Source organism: Ambystoma mexicanum, chromosome 3p (genome assembly GCF_040938575.1).
Source record: "Ambystoma mexicanum isolate Mex_15411 chromosome 3p, UKY_AmexF1_1, whole genome shotgun sequence".
Taxonomy (NCBI): Eukaryota; Metazoa; Chordata; class Amphibia; order Caudata; family Ambystomatidae; genus Ambystoma; species Ambystoma mexicanum.
In genome coordinates, this window is record NC_090925.1 from 716,621,447 (window position 1) to 716,637,466 (window position 16,020).

General features: G+C 47.0%; 1 protein-coding gene across 5 annotated transcripts in view; it reads right to left on the minus strand.

Moving 5' to 3' along the window:
* The window catches only part of CDC25C (cell division cycle 25C), a 553,873-nt gene that overhangs the window by 248,541 nt on the left and 289,312 nt on the right, over positions 1 to 16,020 (minus strand). For all 5 annotated transcript variants that reach the window (XM_069651569.1, XM_069651568.1, XM_069651571.1 and 2 more), the window contains one exon: positions 3,596 to 3,769. In XM_069651569.1, the coding sequence (XP_069507670.1) occupies positions 3,596 to 3,769 (174 nt within the window). The remainder of the gene's footprint in view (positions 1 to 3,595; positions 3,770 to 16,020) is intronic.

Here is a 16,020-nt window from a genome sequence, read left to right on the forward strand (position 1 = left end):
CCAGTCCCTCTTCGCAGGAGCCGTGGCAGGGTTCTTGAGGAGGGCGAGCCCCTCATCCCAGAAGTCATCAAGAAGCGGTACGGCGAGGACTGTCTTCCTTTTAGCCTCGCGCCGCTGGTAAAGGAACCCCTCCTTTTCCTCAGGGCAGAGCTGGAAGAGCTTGGATGTCCTGGAGATCATTGCATGGAAGGATCCAATCTCGTCGGGCGGGGACGCCCGGGCAGGGGGCGACGGGGGACATGTCCCGTTGTCGCCTCCGTCATCCGTACCAGTCGTAGTTGTGTCCATGCCTGTATCATCCCCATGGGTAGTGGACGAGGGGGAAGGCAGAGAAGGCCGCAGAGGCGGCATAGGATGCGTCGTCCTCCTCTTAAGTGGTGGGCTCCCCGAAGGTTCTGGCTCCGGTTCCTCCGTCGGGTCTGGCTCAGGCACCCCCGTCGGGGGAAGGGGCAACCTAGTCCTCATCTCCGATGGCTGACAAAATGGCCGCCGAGGTGTCCTGCGGCGCCGGAAACGAGGGCTCTTGAGGAGCCTCGTCTGCGTCACCGTCGCCCTCGTCGGGATCCCTCCCGATGGGCTAGGCCCTCCTCCACGACTTGGATGAGCTCTTCAGAGGTCGTGTCCGTATCCACGACGGCCACCACCCCCTCCCCCCTTTCCAACGAGGACTTCGTGGGGGTCTTCTCGATGGGCCTGAAAGACTACTCCCTCCGCGGTGGCAGGGAGACTCTGGTACCTGAGGGCGCCTCCACTGGCGTAGCCTCCACAGGCTGAGCCAGGGCCGCGGCGACATCCTCAATCGAGGTCTTAGCAGGGTGAATTAAGGCCAACGTCACCTTCTGTACGCCTGGGGCCTTCACCTTGGGTGGAGGGTCCGAGCCTCGCTCCCCCGCTGCCGGAATCTTCGAGATCGACCGGGGCCTCTCCAGAAGCTTCGCCGGGTTCTCGGACTTCCTCTTACCCGAGCCAGAGCGTTGGCTCGTGGTCGATGGCGCAGGGGAGGGTGCGCCCTGCCTGGCAGCCAAAGAGCCCAACCGTTCGGCGCTGCCGGTGCCCGCGGACTCGCGGTGCTTCGCCTTTTGTTGGGCCCCCGTCGCCGGAGCACCCTCACAGGACTTAGAAGACCGCTCGGACTTCTTTTTCTTCTTCTCGCCTGGCGGGCTCTTACCTTCCAGCCAGTTGGCGAGACGGAGGTGGCGATCCTTCATGGTCCGCTCAGACATGTTCCCACAAAACGCGCAGTCCTTTTCCTTGTGCGTCTTGTCCTCATGGAGTCAGAGGCATAACGAATACTCGTCCTCCTTGAAAACGTTCTGAAGCTGGCATCCAGGGCAGGTCCTGAATAGCTTCCCGGGGTCAAGCTCCCTTTCTCCTGGGCCATGTCCGGGGTAGGCCTCGGAACTTCTGGAATCCTCCAAAAGCGCAACTCGACAAAATCTTCACCCTTGAGGGGCGTAGAAACTTCGAAACGGATCCCCATTGATCGGAAGTAGAAACGGTGGAGCTTGCGGCTCTATTTAACCGAAAAAATGAGAAAATCTGAAAAAAAGCGTGAAAACGCAGCAAAAGCTCGAGAGCTAAGCACGAAGACTCCCAACACTTGAACGTGCGGTAAAAATCTGAGGATGGCTGCCAAGGGCGGGGCTTAGGGAGAGGGCAGTCATTGACTGGGGGCAGTATGACCTAGAGACCAGTGATTGGTTACTACTGAGAAAGACAGATCAGAAACGAAACTGATACTGATTTTTTCTATACCGAGGATTCCCGGCCTGACGGGGAATATTCATGAGCATGTGAATCCATGCCAGACCCCATGCTGGAGAATTGGGTTTTAACAGTGGCTCTCTTTAGTCTCTGTCTTCCTGAGCGTGGTTCACTGTGGTGAGCTAGCCATGTATGTTTAGGGGGGGCACGCGCTGGCCCTGGAAGGACTTTGAGGGGCGCAGCTGGGGCTTACTTCACTGATGTAGTCAGGGCATCGAAGGTTTCTTCCAGTGATCGACTCACTTCAGCATTAAAACCTTTGTCTTATGTAGGAACCAAGTTAATTGGCATGCATGCTACATTTCAACTTTGGGTGGTGGCTGTCCCAAGGGTACAGATAGGCACCCAGTCAGAACTGGATCCAAGCAGACACACTGGAGGACAAAGACCTGAGGAGTTTGTTTCCTCCCATCTTCCTGTCCTACCAGACACACTGGCGCCACCAGGTGGGCTTCCCCAATGGGAGCCCGTTTAAGACAAGTGAGATGGATTTCCCCTACCCAAGGTAGCAGAGCAAGGCTCAAGAAAAGGCAAACCATCATGAGTTGGTGAAAAAAAGATGACCAGCACCATTTTAGGGCAATGGTGACCCATGAGTCCTTTACAGCAGCTGCCACCAGCCACTCAGATTTGACACTGCAACTAGAAAGTTACAGGAGAAGTGAGAAAAGGAATACCATGCACACACCCCTCCACACAAGGTGGACTTATTGTACAAAAGAAAAGCATAGGTAGGTTAAAATGTATCCCCCTTCCCTAGTAACATTAAGTTAAAGGAAAGTAAAATTAAATCAAAGAGGGAAGCTCAAGTAGTTCCCAGCAACACTGCACTGAAGGTGCTGCGTGCTGCAACAGTAAAATACAAATGCCATTGAAAATGGAGGAGAGCAGACTACAAAGTTAACCAAAAGGGTTCCCCGGAGTCCCCAGAGTTACACAAAACGAATGTGAGGAAAAAGGCTCCCAACCACTCAGGTGAAATAAAAAAAAATTAAAAAAACGCAGTACGGAAAAATGTGCCAGGGAACGTGGGGAACTCACTAAGGGGGATGTGGGAGGGAGGATTGCACAAAAGATGTACATTCTACCTAAAAAAAGAATGCAGTACCCAGGCACTTGCCAAATTACTTTGACTATTCATCATTTGATTGGGAGTGTTTTGCCCATAACCTTTTTCTTCATTTTCCAGGCTGTTCACCTGTTCTCCTTGTACTTTCAAGATATTACACAATCTACTGGAATTGGCTTTGGTTCTATAAAGTCCAAGGTATGGATCCATCATTTGTATGAATTGAAACAATTTCTCCTCACATGTATGTATGTGGAACTAGAACCACAAATTTGGTTATTTTTCTTGAGATAAAGGTTTACCTATTAACAAACAGAAAAGTTTTGTGCTGAGGTGGTTTATTCATGCGTCTGCAACCTTTGGGTGTGGATGTTTAGGACTACAACTCAACCCAGCCTGCATATTCAATGGTGATCGAAATTACAGTCCAAAACATCTGGAGAGCCACAGAAAGCATCTCTGGACTATGCAGTACCAATTTTGCAGACGTTCAACCTGGCAACATTCATTCCTGGTCAAACTAAGATTTTGCACGCACAACAATGTGAAAAGTGCACATCCCACCGACAATCCTCCCCCAAACCATAGATGCCTAATGGAGGTCTGCCCTCACACTGACAATGGGATCTTTCAATTAATAATTACATTTTTATCAAAAAGCACTTTGCTACAATTCTGTCATACCCACTGCCCCAGACACCATCCAGTATTCTGTAACCATCGCCAACTACGACTGATATATATTGCATAAAGGACACTCACCCTCCTCCTGCCAGGGCCAGGCACTCCCTCTGTGGGGCTGGTGGTGCTGCGGCTCCGTTTCACCTTCACTGGTGTCTCGTCATCCAATGGTTGAACTGATCTCTTTCGGACAGGTCGATCCAGCTGCTCTGGCATTGAAGGCGAGCGATACAAGCGGCTTCGGTTCAGAGACACCTAATCGGGGAAATTAGTCTCATGACAAACATGTAAATTCTGTCATCCTTCAGCTGCAGGCCTTGCACACACATTCAAACAGACAGGCTTTAACCAATGCCTCCCCCCACCCATACACCAAGCAAACATCAAATTAGAGAGCCTTCCAATACCCTAAATAGCCAATGCTTCTCTCCAAATAACCTTGTCTCAGTCGAACAGAGCATACTTTTTCAACAACCAAACATTTCAATGGTCCACACCAACGTCACGAAGAGGCTCCCAACCCCAAAGTGATCAAGCAAAGATCAACCATTAACAGATTATCAGTCGAACCAATCCTAAGGAAAGACTGAACTATCCTAGAGATCCCAAAACAATTCCCTCTAGTATGTGATAGGAAAAACATTCTCTTTCCCCGTGTCCCCCCCCCCCCATAGACCATGGGACACAGTGTGCTTTGTTTAGCGCCTTGAGCAGACTTTATGGAGGCAAGTAAGCCTTGTGAGCTACTTCCCTTGCTCTTTTGCTCATTCGTATGGGGAAACTGATCCATCCATAAACTATCAGTACCCAGAGACTGTCTGAAATTCTCTTACTGTTACCATTGCACACATCACATTAGTGGCGTTAGGACAGTTGGTATACTTATTTTAATTTGTTTACTTTTTTTAATTAGCATTTGGTTTGCAAAATCAAACCTTTCAGCTACAAACATTTTTTTATCAACTTTATTTTGTTTTTTGAAAGGTATAAATACAACATTTGTGATATTCCCTCCCCCCACCCCCCTAACATTCCCAACATTGGATACGGTGTAGCATATTTCAACAGTTTGAGACTCTTGCGTCGCACATTCTTCCAGTTCAGAGTGTGTGCTTTAAACAGAAACGCTTCACAATGGTCTCGGCTTAAAGTACATTTGTTCTCTCATCTGTAAATTTGTGTAGTGGCATCCAGGTGTCCAAATATTTTGTGTAGGAGCCGTGGGATAATGCGGTAGTTTTTTCCATTGCCATTACCCCCCATAGTCTTACCCACCACATGGCCACTATCGGTCCTTGTTTGTTCTTCTAAGTATGAACCAGAGTTATTCTAGCAGCGCTTAGCATATGGGTAATGAGGTGGGCTTTCGGCCCAGATTTAGCATAGCATCCCTCCACTGCCTCCCCCAGTAGGACCACTACTAATTGTGTCCCTGTTATCTCCTTGATGTGACTTAGGATTTCCTTCCAGTATATTTCAGCAAGCGGGCAAGACCACCACATGTGTATTAGATCACCAGGTTGTCCACAGCCTCTCCAGCAGGACATGGGGTAGTCTGGGTTAATGTAATGCATGCGTGCAGGTGTCATGTTCCATCTTAAACATATTTTGTATGCTGCTTCTTTAATGGAGGTACATTTAGAGCTTTTAGCGGCTCTTTGCCAGATTTGGCTCCAAGTTTAGCTAGAGATTGGTTTCCCCATATCCGCATCCCGCCGTTGCATATAGAGGAGTGATTCTTCAGGGTCTACTGCTCCCATTAAGTTATACAGTTTCAACACCCCTTTCTTGGGCTGGCCATCTTTTATCGTGAGTTCTAGTCCCACCGGATCTCGGGTTGCCTCTTCTCGGACCTTCCTGTTAGAGATCCAATGCCTTATTTGGACATAATGGAACCTCTCAGTCTCCGGTATATTAAACTTATCTTTGCATCTTGTAAAGGTTAGGGGTGTACCTTCTTTCGTAAAGGTCTCCCATTGTCAGTGTTTCCTCATTCCCACCCCATTGTACCCAGAAGTCAGACCGCATTCCTGGGGTGAAGTCTGGGTTATGGGCCACTGGTGTCACGGGTCCCCCTCCAAACCTCACTTTTCTACTTCGTAACGCCTTGTCCCAGTACCATAAGGTGGCTTTGGTGGATTCTAGTAACACACCCTCTTTGTTTCTGTGCCGTTCGGCGAGGAAGGGGAGGCTATCCAGGGGGGTTCTAGTTGCTTCCCTTTCAAGGGCCGTCCAACCCGTTTGGCTATTTCTGGGTGACCACTGTAATACTGGGGCCATCTGTGCTGCCCATAAATTTCTGCGGATTTCGGGAACTCCCAACCCTTCCAACAATTTGGGTCTGAAAAGGACCTTTTTTGGAACTCTTGGTTTTTTCTTTTTCCAAATAAATGCCATTATCTCCCTTTGTAGTTTTTGGATTTCTGGGGCTGGGATGCGTATTGATAGGGCTCTTACCACATAGAGGAACCTGGGGAGCAGGGTCATCTTTACAGCCATTATTATTGCCAGTCATGACAGTTCCTGCACCTCCCAGCGCTTTAGGTCCCCTGCTAGCTCTTCCAGCAATTCCGGGATGTTAGCCCCATATAGTTTCTCATATTTGGAGGTTAGTTGTATTCATTTCACTGCTCTTTGTTCCCACTTCAGCGGGTGTCTGTCCTCCCATTCTGTCACTTGCTCTGCTCTCAGTAATATTGAATGCGCAGGATTTACTATAATTAATATGGAATCCGGAAACCTTTGCAAACTCCGTTAATAGATCTAATGTTTTTGGTATCGAGTGTGTTGTATCTTTGAGAAACATGAGGATATCATCCGCATAAAGAGCTATTTTTTGAGGCTCTGCAGCGCCCGCTTCTATTCCTTGGATCTCTGGGTCGTCGCGGATCTTTTGTGCTAGTGGCTCCATGGCCATGGCGAATATTAGAGGTGACAGCGGGCACCCTTTTCTTGTGCCCTTCTGAATAAGTATACTATCTGTCAACCGTCCATTAACCATTAGTCGTGTGGATGGATGTGCAAAATTGGCCATTACCATGCGTATGAAAATCGGGCTATACCCGAACTTTCAGAGTCAGCTATAGGTACCCCAATGTAGGCTGTCGAATGCTCGGGAGGCGTCTAATGCCAAGACTGAGAATCGCTGTCCTGTTCTACGACCCCCATTCGATTGCAGCTATGGCTCTGCGGATATTATCGTGTGTGTGCGTTTAACCCATGTATGAAACCTGCTTGGTTGGGGTGGATTACCCCGGGCAGTACCTCCGCTAGTCTACGGGCCAGGACCGTCAAGTACATTTTTGCATCTCCGTTTAATAACGAAATGGGGCAGTAACTCGCGCATTCACTGGGGTCTCCATCTGGTTTTAATAGTAATACTGTGGTCGCCTGGCTCATGTCTCCAGAGATCCTACCGGTGTCCCGGATGGAGTTAAACGGTTTCGTTAGGGGGCCTATCAGGGTGGTTCTGAACATTTAATAATATGCGTTACTAAACCCATCTGGGCCAGGCGCCTTGGTTGCCTTTAGTGCCTTCATTACTTCTCCCACCTCTTCCTGTGTTATGGGGGCTTCTAACATTTGAATGGCTGAATCGCTGATTTGTGGCACGGTCATTTGGTTGAGGAATGCAGTCTGTTCTTCTCTCCCCAGGTCCTCCCTTTTCAGGTTTTTGGTACAGTATGAGTGGATTACTTCCTCTACTGCTTTTTCTCCCCATATTAGGTTCCCTTCCGTGTTTCGGAGTTGGGTTATGCGATTCCGGTTTCTTCGCTGCTTCAGTTTAGCTGCGAGGAGTCGGTTTGCTTTATCCCCTTTAGTGTAGTAGAATTGTTTGGTTCGCAATAGGAGAAGCGCTGCTTCATCCGCCAGGTGGGTGTCTAAGGCTGCTCTAACTTTTTTCAATGCCTTCCATCCTCTCTGTGAGGACTTACTCTGCTTCTGCATCTGTCACTTGGGTCTCCATATCTCGTCTCACCCTTTTCTTTCTTTTGATGTAGTTTGTTGTGTGCGCTATAAATTCCCCTCTTACCGCGGCTTTGCTTGCGTCTCATAAAGTGTCAATGTATCCCAGGGGTGACATTTTCTTGTAAGTAATTCAGGGTTCGTTCAATGTCTGCTCTGAGGGCTAAATCTTTCAGGATTACTTCATTTAGACGCCATGGCTTGCGGGGCTGGTATTGTGGACTCAGGGGTTCCAACTTTAAGAGGACTGGGGCATGATCCAACAGGCACCTCACTCCAATCTCTAATCCCGTAACTTGTGGGATCAGTGAGTCCGAGATCAGCATCATGTCAATCCGGGAGTGGCCTTTATCTACCGCAGAGTAATGGATTAAGCGCATTTTCTTGTGGATTAAAGAAGCGCCATGTTTCAATCAAGTGTAATTCTGAGGAATCTATCTAGGGCCTGTCTGAACGTGTGATCATTGGAGGAGGGTGGGAGAGGTTTGTCCATCTCGGCGTCCATCACCCCGTTAAAATCTCCTCCTATTAATACCTGTCCCCTCCCCCATTGCGCGATGATCGGGAGCATCTCCATCAAGAAACAATCTTGTCGTTACATATAAACATTAAGAGAAAACAAAACATCTGCTCAAATCCTAAACTTCTACATTAACATCACCGAGAGGAAAAAAAAAAATTATAGGGGATAAAAGAACCCCTTCATATTAAATAATGCATCTTCGGCCTCTAATAACTTCTTACAATGGTGAAGTACAGTTTAATTTTCATCATTTAAAGCCAAGGTTCAAAAGCTTTTACAAAAGCAAACAGTCCCAGAGTTTCCTTGTAATAGATTGCTACACCACTCAAATGAGTGTCAACAATTGGAGCAAAAATCTGCCCAGCCACTTGGATCTAATATCTTGCCGCACCGGGTATAGCAGGGTTATATGAAACAATGTCTCCCACTTTCCCTTACAAAGCCTACAGGCATAGTTCCAAAGGCTTTTGTCCTTTCTCACTTCCAGTACTTCTCTCGTTGGCAAAAGGTTAAAGCAGAATCTCAAACTGGCTACGTAGTAGGCTACTTGGGAATCTTGATAGGTACAACATTGGGACTGTCGCCCTCTCCTCCGGCTACAGAACATTTTTCCCATATAGTCTATTTTCTACAACTCGCCAAAGTTTCTAGCCAATTCGAAGTCCAGCAATTTACGTTTCACTAGAGACTGATTGGACTGCAAGATAGCTTCCGGCATGTTAAGAGCCTGTAAAATTGCTACACTTGCTGTCTTCCATTCTGCCAGTAAGGGGTCCATGTTTTTTTGCAGTGCTTTATTTAGTACTTTGAATCCTCCATCATTGGTCCCTATCAGACACACTGTCAGAGTAAAGATAGTACAGGTCCAACTCCGCCCTTATCACTTAGATCAGCAGACATTTCGGTAAAGATAATACTGTTCTCCAAAATATGCCCTCCAGTTTGGGCCAAACCACTGAAGACAATGAGAAAGAAGCCTTCACCCCATACGTCAAAAGTGGTGAAACTTTCATACAGTAGAAATCAGAGTGGGGGGGGTAGGGGGTGAGGAGCTCGGGAGATCAGTGAAAACTTGCAATGCTCCACCCTTATTAAACATGCCTGGTATGCCAGGTTCCTTGTCTCTTGCTTCTAAGCGACACTTCTGTGTGTCTGCAGCGCTGTCATTTAAACACATGGTAGGTTAGCATGGTTACTTCCATTATTTGTTTCTCCTTTTAAATACCATACTCTGTTGATGTGGGTTTTCTTGCCCCTTTTGCCTCCCAGTGTCAAAATACTTGATTTTGGCACATTAATTTCTTTGGAACGTGCAGTTCTGCATAACCAGCCAAAGCATTTAACTGCCTTTGTAGGCCCACCTGAGTTTGATCTAAAAGAATCCAATCATCGGCATAGAGTAGGCGACTCACTGGCTCGGTTATCAGATTTCCCAAAGGTTGAAATACCTTCTCTTGGATACACTCCCGTTTCCAAGAGCAGTGAAGTGAAGTGAAATTGTCTTTACTTACATTTGTAACTTTCTAGACCCAGCACACACCATCTTACAATAGTGTGCTGAAGGGGTTACTTAGTATCCCCTTTGTCTAGCTTCTCATGTAACATTTATGTTACCCTTTCCTCGATGAATGGCTGGTGGCAGTGGTTTACTTTTAACTACCATGGTGTGCTTCTATTGCGGGCTGCATTCGCAGCTGCAGTAAAGCATCCAAGAGTGCCATTTTTGTCAAAATGGCCCGGTCGTCTTTTTGCCGTTTCTTTGTGGAAAGGTCCTTCTTGAGATTTACTCTGCGTGCCAAACCAGGTTTGGTCCTTTGTTTGTTTTGTCTTTGGCAGGATTCACGAGTGAAGCCACCTCTGGCTCCAGGGTGTCTGGCAGGGGCAGGAAGCGAGCGAGGTGCCCGGAACTCACTGTGCTTAGTCTCCTAGTAGACAGGAATGCACTCATAGGTTATTGTCCGGCTGGCTGTCTGGCAAGGACAGCCACCCTGCTGGGTGACTGACAGCTAGGCTGGAATGAATGGGATAAACCTGCATAAAAGGCAAGGCTTTTTGGCTTGGAAGGCAGAGTCGACCACTGGACGAAGAAGTCCGAAGAAGAATTTGAAGAGGACGCCTGCTGCAACTCCTGGACAATTGGTTTGCCCGGTGAAGCCCTGCTGCTGTGCTGAAGCTCCGAATTCGCCTCGACTAGAGGAGCCTTGCAAGGACCACTTCTCCCCTCGAGTTGGTGGGACCAATCAACTCCAAAGTAAGCCACCTGGATATCCTCTTGAAACAGGTTGAATTTCCACTGAAGTTGTTGCTGCTGGAAACCGAAGAGCCAGGGAGAGGAACAGTTTGTGTGCGTTGCTTTTAAGTTGGCCAAGAGCTCCAAGAAGATCCTCTGGACTGCCAGAGAACAGGACTGACCAAGCCTGTGCCAACTCAGAGTGCTGGACCCCAGATGCAAGGAAAGGCCATCTCGACAGCCAAGAGTCTGCAGTATTTCCATTTGCTGAGACGCGAGGAGCTGAAACCGCGAAGTGCCACTGAATAGGAGTTGGTCCTTTTCTGTTGCCGACCACAGTTTCCTTTTTACTGCAGGAGTCCTCCAGACGTCGTCCCTCTTGTCCCCACGACTGAGGCACAGGACCACAGGATCTGCATAGCTGCACAGGAACAGAAGCCAGCTGGAACAGTTTTTCTTCTAACCAAATGTACTGGAAAGTCAAAGAACTTAGCTCTTGTTGTGTAACCTCACTTGTTCTCAGTTCAGACTGGACTTGGTTGCTTCTGTAGAGTTGCTATCAGCTTCTTTACCTCACAAGCCTAATCAGCTTGTGGCCCTGCTTCGATTTCTTCTTTTCTACAAAGACTTCTAAAACATTGTGCAAGACTTTTACCTACATACAAGAATTTCTTCAGCTCCCCTAGACTTTTGCCCAATTGACTTTGGCCTGGCTCCCTGAACAACTCTTCTCTCCCCCCCCGCCCCCCGACATTGTGTTTGGTCTTCCTTCCAGGAAGAAACGCTCACCTTGTATCCACAGGGACGCCACCCGACTGGTCTGGAGTGCTTCTGGGGTGGCTTCAGCTCCCCCAGGGACCCACGCTGCCGTGAGTCTATTCTGGAAGACAGGAGTTCGGTTTTAGCCACAATCACCTTCTCTTGGGACCCGCCTCCCAAGTGTTCCCCTTGCGACACCCTTGGAGCCTCCCTAACCTTGTATTTTGATAAGGTGCGCTCTCCGTCCTGCCGTTCTGTGCAGGGGCGCGTTGTGGCTGGGCACCTTTCTGCCGAGTTACTTCACTGACATGGGCCTGGGAGTCCAGGCAGGCAAGTCTTTCGTTTTTAAAAGAAAAAGTGTCCGCAATTATTGTTGCCCTGTTGACCTTCTCTCGATGCAGAAGGGGTGATGAAGAGGGCAGTGCTCGAGAACGTAAGAATGCGCGAAGGCTAACCTGTGCTATTCTTCCTTGCAGGTCCCCGAGAAGTTCCTAGAAGAAATGCGGCCAGATGGGAGCAGAGCGTAGAATTGAAGATGTCCGAGGCGGCGGTTGAATTTCCAGGAGAGCTTCGGTAAGTAAGCGGAGTCTGGAGGCGATGGAATCTGAAAACGAACGCTTGATAATTATCCTCTTGTCTCTTCTCTCTAAGATGTTGCTTGCGGAAGACGAGTTCTTGGGAAGATTCTGGAGCAAACGAGGAGCTGGATGCGGAACGGGTAAGGAGGAATAACAGTGTTCTCCCTGAAGATGCAGGCCAAGGATGCTGCGAGCAGGTCTTGGTGAACGACACGCAGCAAGTGCAGAACAACGCGAAGCGCGTGCCTCAGCTTGGGCGTGCAGGTGTCCCAGGTGCCTCCAGGGCGGACTATGCACTGGATGCTAGACTGCATGCTGCAGTTCCCATAAGGATCGACGTGGGTCAGCAATGTTGGTCAATTCCCCAATGGAAACTCCACCTGCCCTATGAGCCTGGCGCTAAAGGCGCCAGGACTGGCTCCAGGACAGCCGAGAGGGGCATGATTGGGCCCTTAGGGCCTTGCAGGAATACTGTGGCGAGGGCCAGAGGCCCCGAGCTCCTAGGCCGGGGTTATGGTTGTGACACAGGAAGGGGTTAACTTAATTTGCATTGGGGGTTACTAAAAGTACTTGCCTGCATGAGAATATTTGTGATCTCTTGTTTTGTTCTAATAATCTTTTTCTTTGACATACTCCCAAGTATTCCTCTAAATGTCTCAGTACTATATTAATGTCCACAGTGTCCTAGCTATTTAAGTCACCTGAGGGTGTAGGAAGTGTGTGTACCATCCCAAATGGGTACTTGCTAATTTAGAGAAACTAAGTGTGTATTTCTGGAGTGTATTTGTGCGTTACTATGATATTGCCCCTTCTGAAGAAGGCTTATTCAAACTGACAAATTAATAATTGTTTAATCAAGAAACCTGGTGTGTAAAAGTTTATTTCAATACTGGTCACTTTGAATCTCTGTAACTCCCCTACAGCTCACATTGACCCCTCTTGAGATGAGCATGGCTGCTCAGGACGCTACCACCCTGTGCAGTACAGACTTATACCAAAAGTTGGGATCCTATTGCCAGGTGGTCAGGGTTGTTGTAGTGCACGCAAAGGGTACTGCATAGAATCTTGCCTAACACCACCATTATCCAGTCTCACACGTAAGGTGGTATTTGTGTGCAATAACCTGAGAGCCTCTCTGATATCTTCAGGGCATCCCCAGTCTTTCAGCTTTGCCCAGAGCCTGGGCCTCTCGAAGGTATCAAATGCCTGGGCTAAGTCAATTGAAGCAAGGTAGATTTTGACCATGGGCTTCATCTTCACTCTCGACTTGAAAAGGTTGATCAAAAGCAAGATTAACGCAGTCCCAATACCCTTGACAAATCCTGCTTGCCATCGGTCATACTGTGTTGATTTCTTGCTCCATTCTGTTAAAGACTTCAAAATCAGAGATCCAAATATCTTACAGATTAAATCAAGTAGGGTGATAGGCCTGTAATTGCTGGGTTCAGACCTATCGCCATTCTTAAAAATTTGAACAATGAATTTGTCCATGACGCCGGATTTTTTCTATTCCTCTTGATGGTAGTAAATAGGTCGCACATTACTTTAGTCCATTTAGTCAATTTCTCTGGTTCCTTCAACATAAAATTTGTAATGCTCTCCGGTCCCGCGGCCCGAGAGTTACTAGCCTTTTTAATTAGATTCTCAATGTCCTTTTTCTCAGTCGGAAAGGACCAAGGTCTTAGCGAGCTTCTATCCTCATGGTACTCCGGATTTGTATTCAGGAACAAAGCACTAAAATGCCCCACCCAAACCTCAGCTGTTGCTGCATTTGAAATTAAGGAAACCTGAGGAGCACTTCTGTTGTTGAACACCCTCCACATTTCAGACGTATTTTTGGACACCACCAGTTACAACATGACTTCAAGGTCATGTTGATGCATACTCCACTTGTGGGTTTTTAGCCAGTTTCTGAATTGTTTTAGTCGCCCGACTGTCTTGCAATACTTTTGAGTCTACTTTTAGAGTTTGTCGAGAGTCTTAAGTTCTTTCTTCCTTTTTGCAACCTCCAGATCGAATATGTGCCGTTTTACAAAGTTTGGCGACTGTCACAACTCCTGACTTCTTGAAACTATTTTAAGCACAAATTGCCTCGTTGGCCCTTCACTTGCAACACTATAAGTGTATCTGGGGGCCCACTCCGAACTCTTTCTTCCAGAGACTACCATCAAATCTTGTTGCAATTGAAGTGCTGTATTCACAGACCACCCTTTAAATGTTAATCTTAAAATTCTGTGGTCACTTGATTTTGTCATCAAAACCTTCAAGCTAATCAGAGCTGCAAAAAGGTTTTCCGATACAAAGATTAATTCTAGTATTTTTTCTTCAAATCCTCTGTTCCAAGTTGGAGAAGCTTGGATGTCCTTCAATATTTCCATTAATGTGGATGTCACTATTTGTTAATTCGTTCCTCTATGTAGACCTCTTATTACTTGTGGGGGAGCCGACAATGTATTCCCTTATCAAATTTGACTTCCCATCAAAACAATGAATGTCCCCACAAAGCAAGATCTCTAGGTTGGCCCAGGCGCCCCCGACTTATATTATGGTTTGTATTGCTCTTACAAATCCACCTGCCGCTATGGAGGCTACGTTCCAGTACAAGTTTAATAACAAAAACATACCCTCAGTTTTATCTTGGATAGTTTTACCGAGATTACTTTAAAATCTCATGTATATTTTAAGGCAAGCAAGAGGCCCGGCGCCGGCCGACCAATGGAAGCCTTTGTAGCTGGGTTTAAGAAAATAGTATGGCCCTCAAGTAATGGGGGTGCCTGCTGCAAACATGTCGTACTCTTCACATTTCAGTTCTCCAAGTCCAAAGAGGTGAGCAAAGCCCCTTGTATTCCAAGATGCTAAAACTACCTCATTGTGTTATGTTTGTTAATTTTTGTGTGTCAAATTTGGGCGCTATGCCGAAGCTCTGCCTTCGGCTAAACCACTGCCAACCAGCCCCAACTAATTTCTCCCCTGACCTCTTTTCTTCGACTATTTTTTTATTTTTCAATGCTTTAGGGTGGTCAGCCGTAATGCGGAATCTAACTTTTTTTGCTGCTTTCTATTATCAGGCCCTGGGGATCTCTGGTCACAACCTTGACCTTTTGGCCAGTTGCTCCAATTGTGGCTTAAATTGAACGGATGTTTTTCATAGTTTCTTTCGGTAACGTCCTTGACACAGCTCCCTTGATCTACAAAACTGCAATCGTATCCAGAAAGGGCAACGCCCAAGGGGAGTAATCTTCCCTCCCCAAGCAGTACATTTTTCTTCCTAAGCAAAGATACTTATATCACTGCATTTTCCAGTAGAGATTCTTCTCGGGAATTCGAATAGGTGAAAATGTTTAGATTCCATTCCCGTGAGCAGGTAAACAATGCAACAGGCAAAGCACATTGGCCTGATTAAGGATAAGGTCATTATTTATGAATAACACTTTACAGAAGTAGCCTATACATTTATTTTCCTTTAAATTAGTCAGGCTTAGCCCCTGTTATTTGGACTTTTCCAGACTTTGTCCTGTCTATATGTATTCTCCCCATGCAATAACCTCTACACAAGGTAGCTCTTTTTTGCTCAAGAGTTCTAAACCATGGGCTTGTACAAGCTTGGCCTTTTCCTGACTTTAATGTGCAGGCAACAGTTTCTATCCACTAACCTCTCCATTCGAATCAGCAATTGCACTTCCTCTCTTCATTATTGTAGAGTCTATCGAAGATTCATCTTTTTTCTGGCCTAACTTGTTCTCAATTCCTGGACTGCCCCCTGGTCATCGCTACTTTCTTGCGACTCAGTAGAGACCTCTTGCGGCCCCATCCTTCTTGGAGGCAAGACCCTCACCCGTTCTCTTGGGGACCAATTTTCCTCAGTCAGGGAGTAAATTGTTAAGTTTGTGAGGTCCACCATCTCTTCGTCCACACTACTATCAGCCGCTTAGGGTTTATTTGCTCTTCCTTCACCGCCCATATAAGGGCATTTTTCAGTTTTCACAGGAAAAACCTCATCAACAATTTTCGGGACTATTACATTTCTCAGAACTGAGGCTTTCTTCTGCGGGCTGCTGAGCTGTAGAAGTGACGAATCTACAACTTTTTGGTCCATTTCGTCACTTTCGTCTTCAATAATATTTTACTATGCGGTGACTTAACTGTGTTTGAGCCCTCCACCCACCAGTTTAGAAAATCTCAAACTTTTTCTTCATTTTACGATTGTTCATATCCAAAACCTATTTTTAGAGGATTGTCAGATGGTAAGGAGAACGGGTTATCTCCCTCTTCTACTAGCCTGACTAGACTAGTTTCCACTTCTCAACAGCCTTTTTGTGGGACCAAAAGCCTACCTATGGCATTTGTTACCAAGGGCAACTTCTCTTCCAATCCCTTCATCCATAAAGACAATTCCCTCTCCATGATCTTTATAGGAGAGGGAAATGTGAGCTCGCTAATCCCCTTGTTC